Source organism: Borostomias antarcticus, assembly GCF_949987555.1.
Source record: "Borostomias antarcticus genome assembly, chromosome: 11".
NCBI classification, from domain to species: domain Eukaryota; kingdom Metazoa; phylum Chordata; class Actinopteri; order Stomiiformes; family Stomiidae; genus Borostomias; species Borostomias antarcticus.
In genome coordinates this window covers 4016773-4034272 of record NC_140244.1, presented here as the reverse complement: position 1 = coordinate 4034272, position 17500 = coordinate 4016773, and the positions used below count along the sequence as shown (strand labels likewise).

The following is a 17500-nucleotide window of genomic DNA, read 5'->3' as shown; positions in this document are numbered from 1 at the left end:
CACACACACACACACACACACACACACACACACACACACACACACACCCTGTAGTTTGTGTCCTTGTGCCTTGTGTTCTTGTAACTCTTCGGTGTGTCCCTGGGTTGTCCAACACACACGAGGTCATCTCACAGCTTGATTCTTGGGACTCCAGACAAACAAAACAACAATGTTTACATGTAAATATAAATATAAACAGAAATATAGTCCCAACGCCGAAGTCAAAGTTCGTCTGGTTCTGCTGTTGTTAGCGGAGACGCTGGTAGCATTGCAACACGGAAAAACAGGACTGAACTGGAAACTTAAACAACATCATCATCTGGAGTGTGTGTGTATGTGTGTGTGTGTGTGTGTGTGTGTGTGTGTGTGTGTGTGTGTGTGTGTGAGAGAGAGAGAGATCAGTGTTCTGTGTGGCTGTACAGTATTCTGTAGTGCTGTGTTGTGTGTGGTCACAGGTCCATGGAGCTGACGTGTGTGTGTGTGTGTGTGTGTGTGTGTTTGCGTGTGTTTACATGTCATGTCCATGCGCGTCTGCGGTCCCAGGTCCATGTTGCTCGTGCGTGTGTGTGGTGTGTGTGTGGTCACAGGTCCATGGTGCTGGTGGGGTGTGTGTGGTTGTGGTTGTGCAGGCCGGGGGAGGACTGGAGGGGCAGGCCGTCGTGACTCTGGGTCAGCGGGTTCCTGCTGACCACCAGCTCCAGACGGTCCCCTGCCTCCGTGATGAGGGGCACCGCCAGGCAGCAGTCGAAGTCCCGCGTCCGCACGTGGTTCACCTGGGGGGGGGGGCAGTTTTACTGGGTTATAAACGCAGCAGTAGTGTGTGTGTGTGTGTGTGTGTGTGTGTGTATGTGTACTGTATGTGTATGTGTGAGTGCATGTCCGTGTGTGTGTGTGTGTGTGTGTGTGTGTGTGTGTGTGTGCACGTGTCCGTGTGTGTGTGTGTGTGTGTGTGTGTGTGTGTGTGCACGTGTCTGTGTGTGTATGTGTATGTGTAGTGTATGTGTAGGTGTGTGTGTGTGTGCATGTCCGTGCGTGTACGTGTGTGTGCGTGTGTGTGTGCGTGTGTGTGAAATCCCGATGAGGGTGAAGTAGTTTAATAGGCTGCTATTCCAGTGCTTGTAGCCTATTTCTTATTAAACTTCTGCTTTACTTCTGTTTACTCAGTAATACTGTAGATTCTTGTGACTGGATGAGATTCATTCATTGTGAAAACATTGCTGACAGTGAAAACATCGCATGACAGTGCTCAGTGTGTGTGTGTGTGTGTGTGTGTGTGTGTCCGCAGCAGAGAGAGAGAGAGAGAGAGAGAGAGAGAGAGAGAGAGAGAGAGAGAGTAAGAGAGAGAGAAGCAGCCTGTCCTGTTACAGCCCCCCTTGCCTATAGTGAAATACTACCTCAGCACACTGAAACACGGCAGCAGGATAAAACATGTTCTCTCCATCTTTCTGTCACACATGATGAAATCTTAATTTTGGCACTGTCTGGAGCTACGGTGCGGGTGTCGCAACACTCGACGCCAAAAACACGTAAATGAGCCATCTTTAACCAACTGTCTTCGTATGTCCACCAGAACAACCTCCTCGACCCCCACCGGTCCGGGTTCAAGGTTGGCCACTCGACAGAGGCCGCTGATGACTAATCAGAATATTCATATGACTAATCAATATATTCATAATATTAATTGTCTTACTGTAATAAAAGGTCCTTAATAAATGGTAAATGGTAAATGGACTGCACTTATATAGCGCTTTTCCACCTTAGCGGCACTCAAAGCGCTTTACAATGGCCTCTCATTCACCCATTCACACACACATTCACACACCAATGGCGGTAGCTGCCATGCAAGGTGCTAACCTGCTCATTGGGAGCAATTTGGGGTTAGGTGTCTTGCTCAAGGACACTTCGACATGTAGACAGTCGGAGCTGGGATTCGAACCACTGACCCTTCGATCATTGAATGACCCGCTCTACCAACTGAGCTACAGCAATAATAAGTTGTCAGACGAGGGAAACGTTGATCCATGTTTATTTTAGCTCATGCAGAGTTGTCAGCACAATCATAACAACAACTGAATCACTTTATGATACACAGCTTATAAGTGATAAGTTTCACATTCCTTACGTCAGAATTAGGAAGGGCCCAAGATGGGACCACTTTCTATTGGACACACAGGGTCTGTTACCATATCAGGACTAGACATAGATGGCATATCTCCGTTCCCTACACTGGCTCCCTGTAGCAGCTGGCATCCAGTTTAAAACTCTGGCGCTAGCCTACAGGGCAATGAACGGAACAGCTCCCTCCTACCTCCAGGCCATGGTCAAACCCTACACCCCCTCCCGACCGCTACGCTCTGCTACCTCTGGGCGACTGGTTGCCCCGTCACTCTGAGGCCCATGCGGTCGATCGACACGGTCACGGCTCTTCTCTGTCCTGGCCCTGCAGTGGTGGAATGAACTGCCCACTGACGTCAGGACAGCAGAGTGGCTGCCCATCTTTCGCTGCAGCCTCAAAACTCATCTCTTCACAAAGTACTACCAGGATCCTCCCTCTTAAGCACTTATCATATTTTTAGTTACACTTTGCCTTCTTCACTAGATTATGCTCTTAGTCACTTAAAGTAAAGGAGAAGCACTTGTGAATTCTGGCGAGTAGTAGTACATCGACTTCTTACGTTAAATGCAATTATTGTTAGTCGCTTTGGATAAAAGCGTCTGCTAAATGACTGAAATGTAATGTAGTGTAATATAGTTCATCAATCCTGTCTGTGGGTCTCACCACTGTGGATGGTCTGGCTGGGTCTAGACCTGATTCGCTGAGCCAGCTCCAGGCAAAGACACCGGGACTTGGATGTCTGAGTGTTTACAGTGTCTGGATCTGTATTATTCTTAAACAGAGTATTGGCTGAAAAGGCAACGAGGATCATTGTTTCTGCTCTCAGTGTTCTTTTTTTACTAAAACGCCTCCAGGGTGTGAAACGCAACAAAAGCTTTTCTATAGGAGCCGTCATTCCCGTCGGTATGGACGTGTGTGTGTGTGTGTGTGTGTGTGTGTGTGTGTGTGCGCGCATGTGTGTGTGGATATGTTTGTGTGTAAGTGTGTGCATACAGTATGTTTGTGTGTGAGTGTGCGCATGTGTGTGTGTGTGTGTGTGTGTGTGTTGGAACCCCCTTGCTCTCTCCCTGAGGTGTAAACCCTACCCAGCCAGTGTGTTTTCCCTGGCCATGCCTGTTCTGGTGACATGCTGAGCATTCATTAACCTGAGTCCGGCCTAACCAAACACACACACACACACACACACACACACAAAAGTGCGCGCACGCACGCAGGCATGCACGCACATGCACAAGTATACGCACAGGCACATTAAAACACACATACACACTTAAACACAATTCCACACATGCTCACACACAAACTGTATGCGCACATACACACAAACACACATTTTGTAGTAGTGTACACACACATGTGTGCGCACACACACACACACACACACACAATCACAGTGAGCCAAAACTGTCCCTTATCTCGTGGCACAGCTTCAGTGATACAGACACTGCTGCAGCGACAAGCTGGTGAGAAAACACCACCGTCACACTTTAACTCCTGACCTTGGCCATGTAAAGACCCTTTGTCCTGCTACTTCCTCCCTACGGCTCTGACACACACACACGGGCACACACGCACGCACGCACACCCACACACACCCCTCAGAGGTGGTTTATATTTAACCTGCAGGCTATGAAGCTTGGTCAAATACCAGCTTGAGATATCCAGAGACAGGCGCTGGAAAAACCCCGGACTGACAGACAAGTGTGTGTGTGTGTGTATGCGTGTGTGTGTGTGTGTGTGTGTGTGTGTGTGTGTGTGTGTGTGTGTGTGTGCATGTGTGTTTCTCCGTGTATGGGGTGTGTTTCTCCGTGTATGGGGTGTAAATTGTGCCAACGATTACCTAACCGAGCAGACAATCGTGACGATCATCACTACAGCTTTCACTTGAACTACCAAGCGCCCGCAAAAAAACAAACAAATACCATCAGCCACATTGTGGCTAACAAGATAACTAGCTAGCCAACTAGCTAAACTAACAAGATAACTAGCTAGCCAACTAGCTAAACTAACAAGATAACCAGCTAGCCAACTAGCTAAACTAACAAGATAACCAGCTAGCCAACTAGCTAAACTAACAAGATAACCAGCTAGCCAACTAGCTAAACTAACAAGATAACCAGCTAGCCAACTAGCTAAACTAACAAGATAACTAGCTAGCCAACTAGCTAAACTAACAAGATAACTAGCTAGCCAACTAGCTAAACTAACAAGATAACCAGCTAGCCAACTAGCTAAACAACAAGATAACCAGCTAGCCAACTAGCTAAACTAACAAGATAACTAGCTAGCCAACTAGCTAAACTAACAAGATAACTAGCTAGCCAACTAGCTAAACTAACAAGATAACCAGCTAGCTTAACTAACAAGATAACTAGCTAGCCAACTAGCTAAACTAACAAGATAACTAGCTAGCCAACTAGCTAAACTAACAAGATAACTTGTTAGCCAACTAGCTAAACTAACAAGATAACCAGCTAGCCAACTAGCTAAACTAACAAGATAACCAGCTAGCCAACTAGCTAAACTAACAAGATAACCAGCTAGCCAACTAGCTAAACTAACAAGATAACCAGCTAGCCAACTAGCTAAACTAACAAGATAACTAGCTAGCCAACTAGCTAAACTAACAAGATAACTAGCTAGCCAACTAGCTTAACTAACAAGATAACCAGCTAGCCAACTAGCTAAACTAACAAGATAACCAGCTAGCCAACTAGCTAAACTAACAAGATAACTAGCTAGCCAACTAGCTAAACTAACAAGATAACTAGCTAGCCAACTAGCTAAACTAACAAGATAACCAGCTAGCCAACTAGCTAAACTAACAAGATAACCAGCTAGCCAACTAGCTAAACTAACAAGATAACTAGCTAGCCAACTAGCTAAACTAACAAGATAACCAGCTAGCCAACTAGCTAAACTAACAAGATCACCAGCTAGCCAACTAGCTAAACTAACAAGATAACCAGCTAGCCAACTAGCTAAACTAACAAGATAACTAGCTAGCCAACTAGCTAAACTAACAAGATAACTAGCTAGCCAACTAGCTAAACTAACAAGATAACTAGCTAGCCAACTAGCTAAACTAACAAGATAACTAGCTAGCCAACTAGCTAAACTAACAAGATAACCAGCTAGCCAACTAGCTAAACTAACAAGATAACTAGCTAGCCAACTAGCTAAACTAACAAGATAACCAGCTAGCCAACTAGCTAAACTAACAAGATAACCAGCTAGCCAACTAGCTAAACTAACAAGATAACCAGCTAGCCAACTAGCTAAACTAACAAGATCACCAGCTAGCCAACTAGCTAAACTAACAAGATCACCAGCTAGCCAACTAGCTAAACTAACAAGATAACTAGCTAGCCAACTAGCTAAACTAACAAGATAACCAGCTAGCTTAACTAACAAGATAACTAGCTAGCCAACTAGCTAAACTAACAAGATAACCAGCTAGCCAACTAGCTAAACTAACAAGATAACCAGCTAGCCAACTAGCTAAACTAACAAGATAACCAGCTAGCCAACTAGCTAAACTAACAAGATAACTAGATAGCCAACTAGCTAAACTAACAAGATAATCAGCTAGCCAACTAGCTAAACTAACAAGATAACTAGCTAGCCAACTAGCTAAACTAACAAGATAATCAGCTAGCCAACTAGCTAAACTAACAAGATAACCAGCTAGCCAACTAGCTAAACTAACAAGATAACCAGCTAGCCAACTAGCTAAACTAGGCCGACGGGCGACGGACGGATGTTCTCCTGGCGCTTATCCACACGTAGCTTATCAAAGTGCTCATCCTCATGTACGTATGTAGTAAAAAATGAACAAAAACACCCCGTATGTCGCTGCTACGCCCCGTGCCTATAGCGATGACCTATGGTAAGTGGTCGCGCGTACCGTCAGTTTTCCCAGCAAGTACAATTAGAATCGGATGGATTTTCAATGCGTACTGTACGTTAGACAGCTACAGTTATCCTCTCCGTTAGTTCAGTGAGGTAATCATTGGCACAGATTGCATATATGCTACCATATATGCGTGTTTAACTTCCGAAGGCTCCGAACGGTCACAAAAATAACATCTCAGCATGTCATCGAGCTACGGTATGCAGATGACTGTGCGGTTGTGGACCACACACCAGAGGCACTGCTGCAAACAAACAAACAAAGAAACAAACAAACAAAGAAACAACTACAAGGGCATATGGTGGGTTGGGTCTCTCTATAAACGTGGTGAAGACTGAAGTGGTATGCCAGTGGGCATCTACTCCCTCATTTCCATCTACCAACCTATCACCGTCTCCGACAAACTACTCGCAATAGTGGAATCCTTCACATACCTGGGTGGTTTCCTCCCTGACGACTGACATCGAAAGGGAGATATAAAACCGGATTAAACAGGCGTCGTCTCCTTTTGGCAGACCCAGGAGAAGAGTCTTTCGAAAATAAAAGAGCTCAAACCTCCACACCAAAACATGTCTACCTGGCAGTCGTCATGACGACTCTCCCCTGCAGCTGCGAGGCGTAGCCCTGCACAGACGCCCCCTCCGAGGATAACTGAGGATAACCTGGCCTGACCGAGCGGCCCATAATGCAACACTCCGCAAGACCAACCGCGTCAGTATGGAGGCCGCGCCAACTCCGCTGGATCGGTCATCGGCGCTTACCACATAACGTGCCGTGTGGCCGGTTACATCTCAGCCGCCGCTCGGCAAAGGGCCAGAAAAAGCGGTGTTAAGACCGATTGGAGACCGCCGTGAAAAAGTGCAGCCTGACCCCGATCCATCTGGAGAACGCCGACGCTCAACGCTCCGTCTGCCGGCAGTTCCACCGACAAGGAGTACAAAAGCTGGAGGAAGACCGAGGTGATAGACGGACCAGAAGATGTCTAAAGAGACAGGAAGTCAGTACTACATCCACACCCCTGGTCAGTGCTCTCACCTGCTCTGTTTGGGTCAGATGGTGTGGATCGCTGATTGGGCACCGCAGACACAAGAGGACTCACAAGTAGGAGAGGCTGGACTGTCAATGTTGGACAACCAAGTAAGTGTGTGTGTGTGTGTGCTTGTTTGTGTTTGTGTTTGTGTGTGTGTGTGTGTGTGTGTGTGTATGTGGGAGCACCTGGAGGATCCTGTCGTACGGTCTGAGACCTGCTCGGTCTGCTGGTCCGTCAGGCCTGATCATGTTGACGTAAACACCTTTCTCCAGGAAACCGTCGGATACGCTGAAGCCAAAGTCGTCGCTCTCTGGGTCCTTCATCACTGTCACCTAGGCAACGACCGAACAAGGAACACTCAGACCATCACCTTGGCAACAGGCGACATGTAGAACCCTCGCTGTCACCGAGAACACAGAACATTTAGAATCATTAGGTGAGGAAAAACAGAACCCTGGAACCATGTTACGTAATACATCTGGCAGGACCAGCAACATGAGAATGTTGGAACATTCAGACACACGAGAGAGAGCATTCTTCCCCTGCCAACAATTTACTATTATGTAATTGTTTCTATCTATCTATCTATCTATCTATCTATCTATCTATCTATCTATCTATCTATATGAATGAAGGCCTCTAATTTACCCATTCACACATACATACACCCACCAATGGCGGCAGCTGCCATGCGAGGTGCTACAGTAGCCTGCTCATAGGGAGCAATTTGGGGTTCAGTGTCTTGCCCAAGGACACTTGGACATGTTGTCATGTCGGGATTCAAACCCATCTATCCATTTATCCATCCATCCGTTTATCCATCCATACATCCATTTATCCATCCATTTATTCATCCATCCATCCATCCATCCATTTATCCATCCATCCATCTAGGTCTCTGTGAAATCATGCTGGGCTCATTAAGGGTCACCACTGTACCCCAGCCTCACACCGACCAGGACCAAACTCCCACCTCAGTGTGTGTGTGTCTGTGTGTGTGTGCGTGCGCGTGATACGATGGACCACCATAAGTAAGCAAGTGTGTGTGTGAGTGTGTCTGTGTGTGTGTGCGTGCGTGCGCGCAAGTGTGTGTGTGTGTGAGTGTGTGTGTGTGAGCGTGTGTGCGCGCAAGTGTGTGTGTGTGCATGCGCATGTGTGTGTGTACGATACGATACAATATACTTTATCGTCCCCTTAGGGAAATTTGCCTTGGACTCAATACTGCGCAGCCATAGATCGCCTCTATACAGAAACAGAAAACACATATCCCACATATTGCACATAACACGTATATTGCACATAAACCGTATTGCACGTACCCCAGTGAAAAAAACACCTTGACCCATTGCACAACCCCTACAACCTCACGCGTGTGTGTGTGCGCTCGCGTTCGTGTGTGTGTGTGTGTGTGTGTGTGTGTGTGTGTGTGTGTGTGTGAGAGTGCTGTATAAGCACCTTGTGCAGCTCCAGAGGAGTGGGCGACAGGATCTCCTGCATCTCCTCCTTGATCCTGCGGGACTCCCAGGTCTTCTCCGACCTGCACGGGGAGGCCTTGTATTTAGGCTCCGGGTGCAGGAGGGGGCCGCGCCTCAGGGGGCTCAGCCCGGCATGGGTGAGGGGCTCTGGGGGAGCCTTGCCACCGTCCACCCCCAGGGAGATGGCACTGCCCGTCATGATGGACGCCTGGACACATCGTCAGAGATAGAGGCCGACTCATTAGACACACACACTTTACACATGTACGCAAGCGCGCCCGCACACGCACACACACAATGCACGCACATACACACACAGTACATAGCTGTCTGTGATGGAGTGTTTCCGAAAGAACAGAATGTGTAGAAGGTTCCCCCGTTTCTGTATATAGCATCTTAATGTCTCCCCAGGGAACTATAGACTTCCACGCTTAAACAAAACTATTCTTCTGCAGCCTATCACAGCAGCTGAGTGGCCACAGGAGACTGTTCCATATGTGATTCTCATTATACATTTGTCAGGCATACTGTGGTCTGGACAAGGTTCATATGATTGACGACTGCATGGGAGTTTGACCAATCATAGTGAATGAATGAGTTACATTAGGCCAGTGTGCCTGTATCTCACATGCTAACACCCTACCGCCCAGATCTAGGCTAGCATTTGTCTATTAACATGCTAGCACCCTGAGTTAGGCTAGAGTTCATCTATCTAACGTGCTAGCACCCTGAGCTAGGCTAGAGTTCATCTATCTAACGTGCTAGCACCCTGAGCTAGGCTAGTGTTCATCTATCTAACGTGCTAGCACCCTGAGCTAGGCTAGAGTTCATCTATCTAACGTGCTAGCACCCTGAGCTAGGCTAGAGTTCATCTATCAAACGTGCTAGCACCCTGAGCTAGGCTAGAGTTCATCTATCAAACGTGCTAGCACCCTGAGTTAGGCTAGAGTTCATCTATCTAACATGCTAGCACTCAGAGCTAGGCTAGTGTGCATCTACCTAACATGCCAGCACTCAGAGCTAGGCTAGTGTGCATCTACCTAACATGCCAGCACTCAGAGCTATTAGCATACCTCTATCGAACATGCTAGCACCCTGAGCTAGGCTAGATCAGCATACCTCTATCGAACATGCTAGCACCCTGAGCTAGGCTAGATTAGCATACCTCTATCTCTCTGAGCAGCTCGGCCTGTCCGCAGGTCTCCAGGTCCTCCAGAGCCTGGCACCAGAAGCTGTCTTCCGGGTCCAGCAGGACGCTCTCCTGGCTGGGGTTGGGGTGGCTGGCGTATCTGCCCTCGTGGCTAGGGTACTTGACCTCCTGGCTGGCGTAGCGGCCCTCCGGGGTGGGGCAGCGGTTGGGGTGGCCGGCGTACCTGCCCTCCTGGTGCCCTTGGCCGGTAAACCTGCCCTCCTCATGCACGGGGTTGGAGTGGGTGATGTATCTCTCCTCCAGAAGGGGGGTCACCTGACCGGTGTACCTCTCCTCGTGGTTGGGCTGGCCGGGGAATCTACAGGGCACCGCGGGGGCCAGAGAGAGAGAGAGAGAGAGAGAGAGAGAGTCAGACAAGACACACACAACACCGTGAGAAAGACCGGCGTTGCGGGATTGGTTGTTATCACTTTGGCAGTGAGAGGTCAGATGGACTGAAGGCGTGGAGGGAGAGGACAAGGTGGCGATGGTTAATGTGGTAACCCCTCGCAAAGACGGTACGAGGTGTGGGATGAGTGATGAGAGAGAGATAAAAAGAGAGAGAGAGAAAGAGTGAGAGAATGAGAGAGAGAGAGGGAGAGAGAGAAAGAGAGAGAGGTATGTGTATGACGATAACTGTTCTGGCACCAACAGCTACATAACACAGATATACCGTCATTTGTAGAGCTGGAGGGAGAGAGAGAGAGAAAGAGAGAGAGAGAGAGAGAGAGAGAGAGAGAGAGGGGTGAGCCAGAGAGAGGGAATACCATTCGAAGATCTGAGTTTATGACAAGCGTCATCAATCACTCATGTCTGGTTTGTGAGAAAGCTCCAGGTGTATAGGTGTGTGTGTGTGGGTTTGCGCGTGGGTGCGTGCATGTGTGTGTGTGCATGTGTACAATGTGTGTCTGTGTGTGTGTGCATGCGTGCATGTGTGTGTGTAGATGTGTGCGTGTGTGTGTGTGTGTGTGTATGCATGTGTGTGCGTACTGTAGGATCAGTCTCACCCTGAGGGTTTGTCCCAGTCGTCTTCGCTGAAGCCCCCGTCGCTGAAGGGGTAGTTCTTCCGGCGGCCAGCGAGGGGCGGGCTGCCCCTCTGCTTGGCACTCCTCCACTCGTGGAGGTGCAGGGCCACGCCCGACGCCTGGTGGATGTACGTACCTGGGGGGAGGGGGCGAGGAGCGTGAGACGTCCCGTCACATTCCTGCACTAACCGTGTTCGAAACCACACACTCGTTCACTCACACAAATTGTAGCTTACGTCTTCTGTTCACCAGAAATTGCTGTGAATTGTGGGTATTTTTACAGTGGACTATAAAGTGAATCAAACCGTAAAGAATTCAGACACTAGAAGGAAATGGGGAACGCAGTACAGTATGTAGTCCCCTATTTCTGTAATTGGGAACGGTTTTGAACACAGCTACTGGGTGACCAACTGGGTTCAGACACCAATCTGTCTGTGCAGCATTCTGTGTTAGCTCCCTGAGCTAAAGCCTGTCGAGACTAACCCTGGTCCAGACTAGGGCCATCCAGCTGTACGACACCTGCCTGCTACAGTATGTTATCTCACTAATCTAAAGCCTTTAGCTGACCATACCCTGACCGCAGCGTTCATTAGCTCCCCGAGCTAAAGCCTGGGGAGAACTAACCCTGGCTGCCGTAGCCGGCGTCGAGCCCGGGGCCGTCCCAGGACTCCATGGCGGAGTCGACGCTGGGGATGGTGGCGGAGTAGATGTCTGACAGCTGATTGGTGCGTTGGGAGTCCGTCAGCTCGTCCTCGCCGTCACTCAGCTCTGGCTGGTCGTCCCCCTCCAGGCCCACCTCCTCCAGCTTCTTCTCCTCCGAGGCTAGCACGCACGCACACACACACACACACACACACACACACACACACACGCACACACACACACGCACACACACATACACACACACACATACACCAAGACTTGATTCCATTGTCGCCCTCTAAGTATTAAATTAAAGACTTTAGAGGTTGAACGTGGAGGATAGGCCTAGGGGTGGGGGCGGGGTGGGGGGAGGGGTGGACACACACGCTCTGCCACACCCCCCTGGCACCTGGGGGGGGGAGTCAATCACTCTGCTGCTGGCAGGATGAGACAGGAAGAAATCTCATCTCATCTCCAATACTTTCCCCCCCGGGGATAGATAGATAAATGAATGAATGAAGGAAGGAAGATTGGAAGGGAGGGAGGGAGGAAGGAAGGAAGGAAGGAAGGAAGGAAGGAAGGAAGGAAGGAAGGAAGGAAGGAAGGAAGGAAGGAAGGAAGGAAGGAAGGAAGGATGTATGTACATTATGTATGTATGTATGTAACTGTCTATCTATCTATTTCCCTGTCTGTCTGTCTATCGGCTCATCTGTCAAAATGGAGGCCTCTACAGTTCTGTACTGTACGTTCAAACTCAGCAGAGGTACTGTAGTCTGGATGGGGTTACCTGAACACCTCCACAGTAACAGTCTAATGTACGGAGTAACCTGAACACCTCCACAGTAACAATCTAGTGTATGAAGTAACCTGAACACCTCCACAGTAACAATCTAGTGTATGGAGCAACCTGAACACCTCCACAGTAACAGTCTAATGTACGGGTCACCTGAACCCCTCCACAGTAACAGAGGACTACGGTATGTGGACTGAGGCAGAGCTGGTCAGTGTGGAGGTCAGTAGCTGGTCAGTGTGGAGGTCAGTAGCTGGTCAGTGTGGGGGTCAGTAGCTCAGGCAGAGCTGGTCAGTGAGGGGGTCAGTAGCTCAGGCAGAGCTGGTCAGTGTGGAGGTCAGTAGCTCAGGCAGAGCTGGTCAGTGGAGGTCAGTAGCTCAGGCAGAGCTGGTCAGTGGAGGTCAGTAGCTCAGGCAGAGCTGGTCAGTGAGGGGGTCAGTAGCTCAGGCAGAGCTGGTCAGTGTGGGGGTCAGTAGCTGGTCAGTGTGGAGGTCAGTAGCTCAGGCAGAGCTGGTCAGTGAGGGGGTCAGTAGCTCAGGCAGAGCTGGTCAGTGTGGAGGTCAGTAGCTCAGGCAGAGCTGGTCAGTGTGGAGTCAGTAGCTCAGGCAGAGCTGGTCAGTGTGGGGGTCAGTAGCTGGTCAGTGTGGAGGTCAGTAGCTCAGGCAGAGCTGGTCAGTGTGGGGGTCAGTAGCTGGTCAGTGTGGAGGTCAGTAGCTCAGGCAGAGCTGGTCAGTGAGGGGGTCAGTAGCTCAGGCAGAGCTGGTCAGTGTGGAGGTCAGTAGCTGGTCAGTGTGGAGGTCAGTAGCTCAGGCAGAGCTGGTCAGTGTGGAGGTCAGTAGCTGGTCAGTGTGGAGGTCAGTAGCTCAGGCAGAGCTGGTCAGTGAGGGGGTCAGTAGCTGGTCAGTGAGGGGGTCAGTAGCTCAGGCAGAGCTGGTCAGTGAGGGGGTCAGTAGCTCAGGCAGAGCTGGTCAGTGGAGGTCAGTAGCTCAGGCAGAGCTGGTCAGTGGAGGTCAGTAGCTCAGGCAGAGCTGGTCAGTGTGGGGGTCAGTAGCTCAGGCAGAGCTGGTCAGTGTGGGGGTCAGTAGCTGGTCAGTGTGGAGGTCAGTAGCTCAGGTCTCACCGTCCATCTGTTTCTTGATCTTCAGAGTGACCGTCTCCCCGGCCATCTGCAGCAGGTGGATGGCCTCGCTCAGCGGCTTCCCCTTCAGACTCACGCTGTTGATGGCCAGGATACGGTCCCCCACGTGGATGGCGCCCGTCCTACACACACACACACACACACACGCACGCACGCACACACACACATACGCACGCGCTCACACACACCATATACACACACACACACGTAGACATGCAGGCGCGCATGCACGCACACACACGCACATACAACACACGCAATGCGCACACAACCACACAATCAATTTCATGACTCAGGAAAATATCAAGACTGCTGACGCAAACAAATGTACTGTATATCTGATGAAACATATCAGGTTTTATGCAACGGCAATCAAACCCAGATGCCCTTAACGATGGGGGCAGTAGAACCTTTTGAAAGTGCCCCGTATGCCCTAACTCTGCCTCCCTGAGATGAAAGCCAGTGTGATTACAATGTTTATCCAGTGGGTCCCAGTGTGAGCACATATCTGTGAGTCACTCAGCTCATAGCTGACGACACACACACAGATAAGACTCTCTGTTTCTCTCTCTCTCTCTCTCTCTACACTGATATGACTCACTCTCTCTCTCTCTCTCTCTCTCTCTACACAGATAAGACTCTCTCTCTCTCCCTCTCTCCCTCTCTCTCTCTCTCTCTCTCTACACAGATAATACTCTCTCTCCCTCTCTCTCCCTCTCTCTCCCTCTCTCTCTCATTCAACACACACACAGATAAGACTCTCTCTGGCGGAGCAATGGGCCTCAGCTCTGGTCTGTGGTTTGTGTGTGGTCCCAACACAGTTCACACACACTCGCTCACACACGCACACACACGCGCACAAAGGCTTTACACCCTAATGGATCTCCTGTCTTAGGATAATAATGTACTATAGCCCTGTGAAACGAGTCCATTATCATGTGTGCACGTGTGTGTGCATGTGTGTGTTGTGTACACTGTACACTTCCTCCCCTAAAGCTAATAAGGGGATAGGGTTGGACGACACTGTGAGCACTACAAAAACTCGCTAAGACCAACACTGACCACCTAACGCCGTGGCGTGGTATTTAAAATAACACACAGTCACTCTGCCGGTCCGGCGGGCGGGGTCACGACCCCCGAGCCCCCCCCCCCCCCCCCCCCACGTATCTCAGCTATGTGTGACGCGAAGTAGGGGTGGGTGCTGGTGGCGCTGACGGGTGTGGACCCCCCTGACAGTGGAGACGCCCAGTCTGACTCTCCTCGACCAACGCCCCCTGCCGCCCTCGACCCCCTGACCCCGTTATCCTAGGTCAGACCCCCCGTACACCCACACACACTGCCAAGCCTCTGGCTCCACCAGCCCCACCCCCACCGCCTCCAGCCACTTGGCCCCTTACTGGTCAGTCTAACCCCCCCCCCACCCCCCCACACACACACACACCTCCCCGTCTCCTCCCCCCTCCTCCTACCGCTCGGCCAGGCCCCTCCTGGTCAGGCCGGAGATGATGATGGGGTCGAACGGCTCCTCGGTGCCTGAGATGGTGATGCCCAGCGGGCCACCGTAGCGCTTCAGCTCCACCGTGTAGATGATGGAGCCGGACGTCTCCTGTTCGTCTGGATCACACACACACACACACACACACACACACACACACACACACACGTGCACGCACACACGTGCACGCACACACATGCACACACACACACACACACGCACACACACACACACACACACACACACACAAACACACACACACACACAGTAGGGGTAACAGAGTGGTTAGTGTACTATTGTAAAGGAAGGAAACATTTGAATATAACCTGACAACAATGTGGGATCTGATGACATGAAGGCATGATCAAACCAGGGTTCTCTTCTGACTGCGGTAGCAGAGCTGATCTCCGTGGGACGCAGAACGCCCCTTGGAAGCCCAGGATTGCTTTATTCTGAGAACTGGGTCATGTGACACCACCCCAGCCGAGCTCCACGGTAACAGAGGAAAAAAAGCATCGCTTGGTCTGACTGGATCCTATTAGCCCTGTTGGAATTCTCTAAATACGCAACCTGCACCCTACAACCCCCCCCCCCACACACACACATTCCCCCGCCCTCGCAAGGTCATCTCTGATTGGACAGGTGACATTCACTTCCTCTTCGCTATTACTCATGTCACCGTCAGTGATGCCACCCTCAGTGGTTTCTCCCAGGGAGAAGGGAAGGTTGCATTTCTAGAGGAGCTGAACAGGGGAGTGTGTGTGTGTGTGTGTGTGTGTGTGTGTGAGTGTGTGTGTGTGTGTCCCTCTCAGCCCAACTACACAGGCCCCTGTCTGTCTGTGTGGGCCTGTAGGAAGCAGCTGCAGCTCTGGCCTGTAGGGGGCAGTCTCTGTCTGCTCGGCGGTGTCACGTTTGTCTAGTCATAGTTAGGTCCGTGTGTGTCTGGAAGCCGTGTGTGTGTGTGTGTGTGTGTGTGTATGTGTGTGTGTGTAGAAGAGAACGACTGGTAACGGGAATGCCCTTTGTGCAGAGTCAGAGACTCTTGGTGTGATTCGTGGACAATATCGCCACCCTGTGGTGGAGCCCGGTACAACGCGTTAATAAAACACCCCACGCTGTGTGGGGGGATGAGCCAGTGGTCATGTGTTGCTGTGGGGGGGGGGTGGGGTGACCGCCAGGACACGGCAATCACGCACTTCCGCTCTGAAACTCCAAATGGCCGCTAGCGACATCTTGACTTCCGGAGGGCCACGCCTTCGGCTGGAATTCGGGGCTCATCTTCAGTTGGCTGACTGAGCTGATGTGACGGAGCTGATCAGAGTGGCTGTCTACAGCGCTAAATGGACATTCTGTATTTGTCACACAGAACTTGACCCCAACACTCGCGTGCAATGGGCGACAAAGGAACGAACACACACACACACACACACACACACACACACACACACACACACACACACACACACACACACACATATATTAGGGTCACCTGGTGAAATGAGTTATCTGCTTTTGACCCATCCTGTGCTGTAAATGGTAAATTGGCTGTGCTTTTATCCAAAGCGTTTTCCAGTGGCCTCTCATTCACCCATTCACACACACATTCACACACCGACGGCCATTGCCATTGGGAGCAATTTGGGACAAAAATTGGGACAGGGGATGGGTCAAATGCTGAGAATAAATTTCACACACTCAGGTGTGTGACAATCATCGGGACTTTAACCTTTAACCTTTAACCTGACACGCTGCCGGGAGCTGGGATCCCCGGCCGACCTCTCTACCTCCCGGGCGTCAGACATCAAAGAGACTCGGAGGATATACTCCGGCTATTGTGATTTCATTTTCGATCTGGGAGGCGTTTTGTGACACAACACCGCGTATCTAGTTTCGTGTGGCGGCGCCGCGTCATTCGCTATGAACGCGGTGTCATGCTCGTTGGATCAGAGAAAGCTTCCTTGGCTGAACTCCACCAGAACGCATTGTGCCGCTTGCCAGCCCGCTTGGCTACAAAGACTTCCTGTCTCCGTAGGAGCTTGGCTCGCTCTCACACACTCACGTGCGAGCGCGCACACGACCGCACGCACACACACACACACACACACACACACACACACACACACACACACACACACACATACACATACACATACACAGACAACCACACACACACACACACACACACACACACTCATACACAGACAACCACACACACACACACCCACACACACTCATACACAGACAACCACACGCACACACACACACACACACTCATACACAGACAACCACACACACTCACTCACTCACACACACACACACACACACACGCACGCACGCTCCAGGCCAGGTACCGGAGTTGTCCTCGTCCTTGCGTATCTTGAGCTTGACCAGGTCCTCACACTGCAGGATTATCTGCTCGGCGTCGTCCTTGGAGCAGCTGTCCAGACGGATGTTGTCGATGGCCAGCAGCTTGTCTCCCGGCTCCAGAGTACCAGTCCTGGGGAGGGAGGGGGAGGGGGAGGGGGAGGGGGAGGGGGAGGGAGGGGGAGGGGATGGATAAGGAGATGGAGAAAGTTTGAATTGATTGAATTTGAGGGAGAGGGAGAGGGAGATGGAGTGGAGGAGTAGGGGAGGGGTGGATGGGGGAGGGAGGAGTAGGGGAGGGGTGGATGGGGGAGGGACAGGGG

General features: G+C 50.6%; 1 protein-coding gene across 1 annotated transcript in view; it reads right to left on the bottom strand.

The window, feature by feature from the left end:
• Positions 1–17500, bottom strand: part of grip2b (glutamate receptor interacting protein 2b) — a gene marked incomplete at both ends in the record, with an annotated part of 103135 nt that overhangs the window by 251 nt on the left and 85384 nt on the right. The window contains 10 exons of the mRNA XM_084445730.1: positions 48–99; positions 643–773; positions 7245–7391; positions 8515–8742; positions 9700–9823; positions 10731–10884; positions 11373–11570; positions 13301–13440; positions 14788–14932; positions 17165–17310. Coding sequence (XP_084301856.1) covers positions 48–99; positions 643–773; positions 7245–7391; positions 8515–8742; positions 9700–9823; positions 10731–10884; positions 11373–11570; positions 13301–13440; positions 14788–14932; positions 17165–17310 — 1465 coding nt within the window. The remainder of the gene's footprint in view (positions 1–47; positions 100–642; positions 774–7244; positions 7392–8514; positions 8743–9699; positions 9824–10730; positions 10885–11372; positions 11571–13300; positions 13441–14787; positions 14933–17164; positions 17311–17500) is intronic.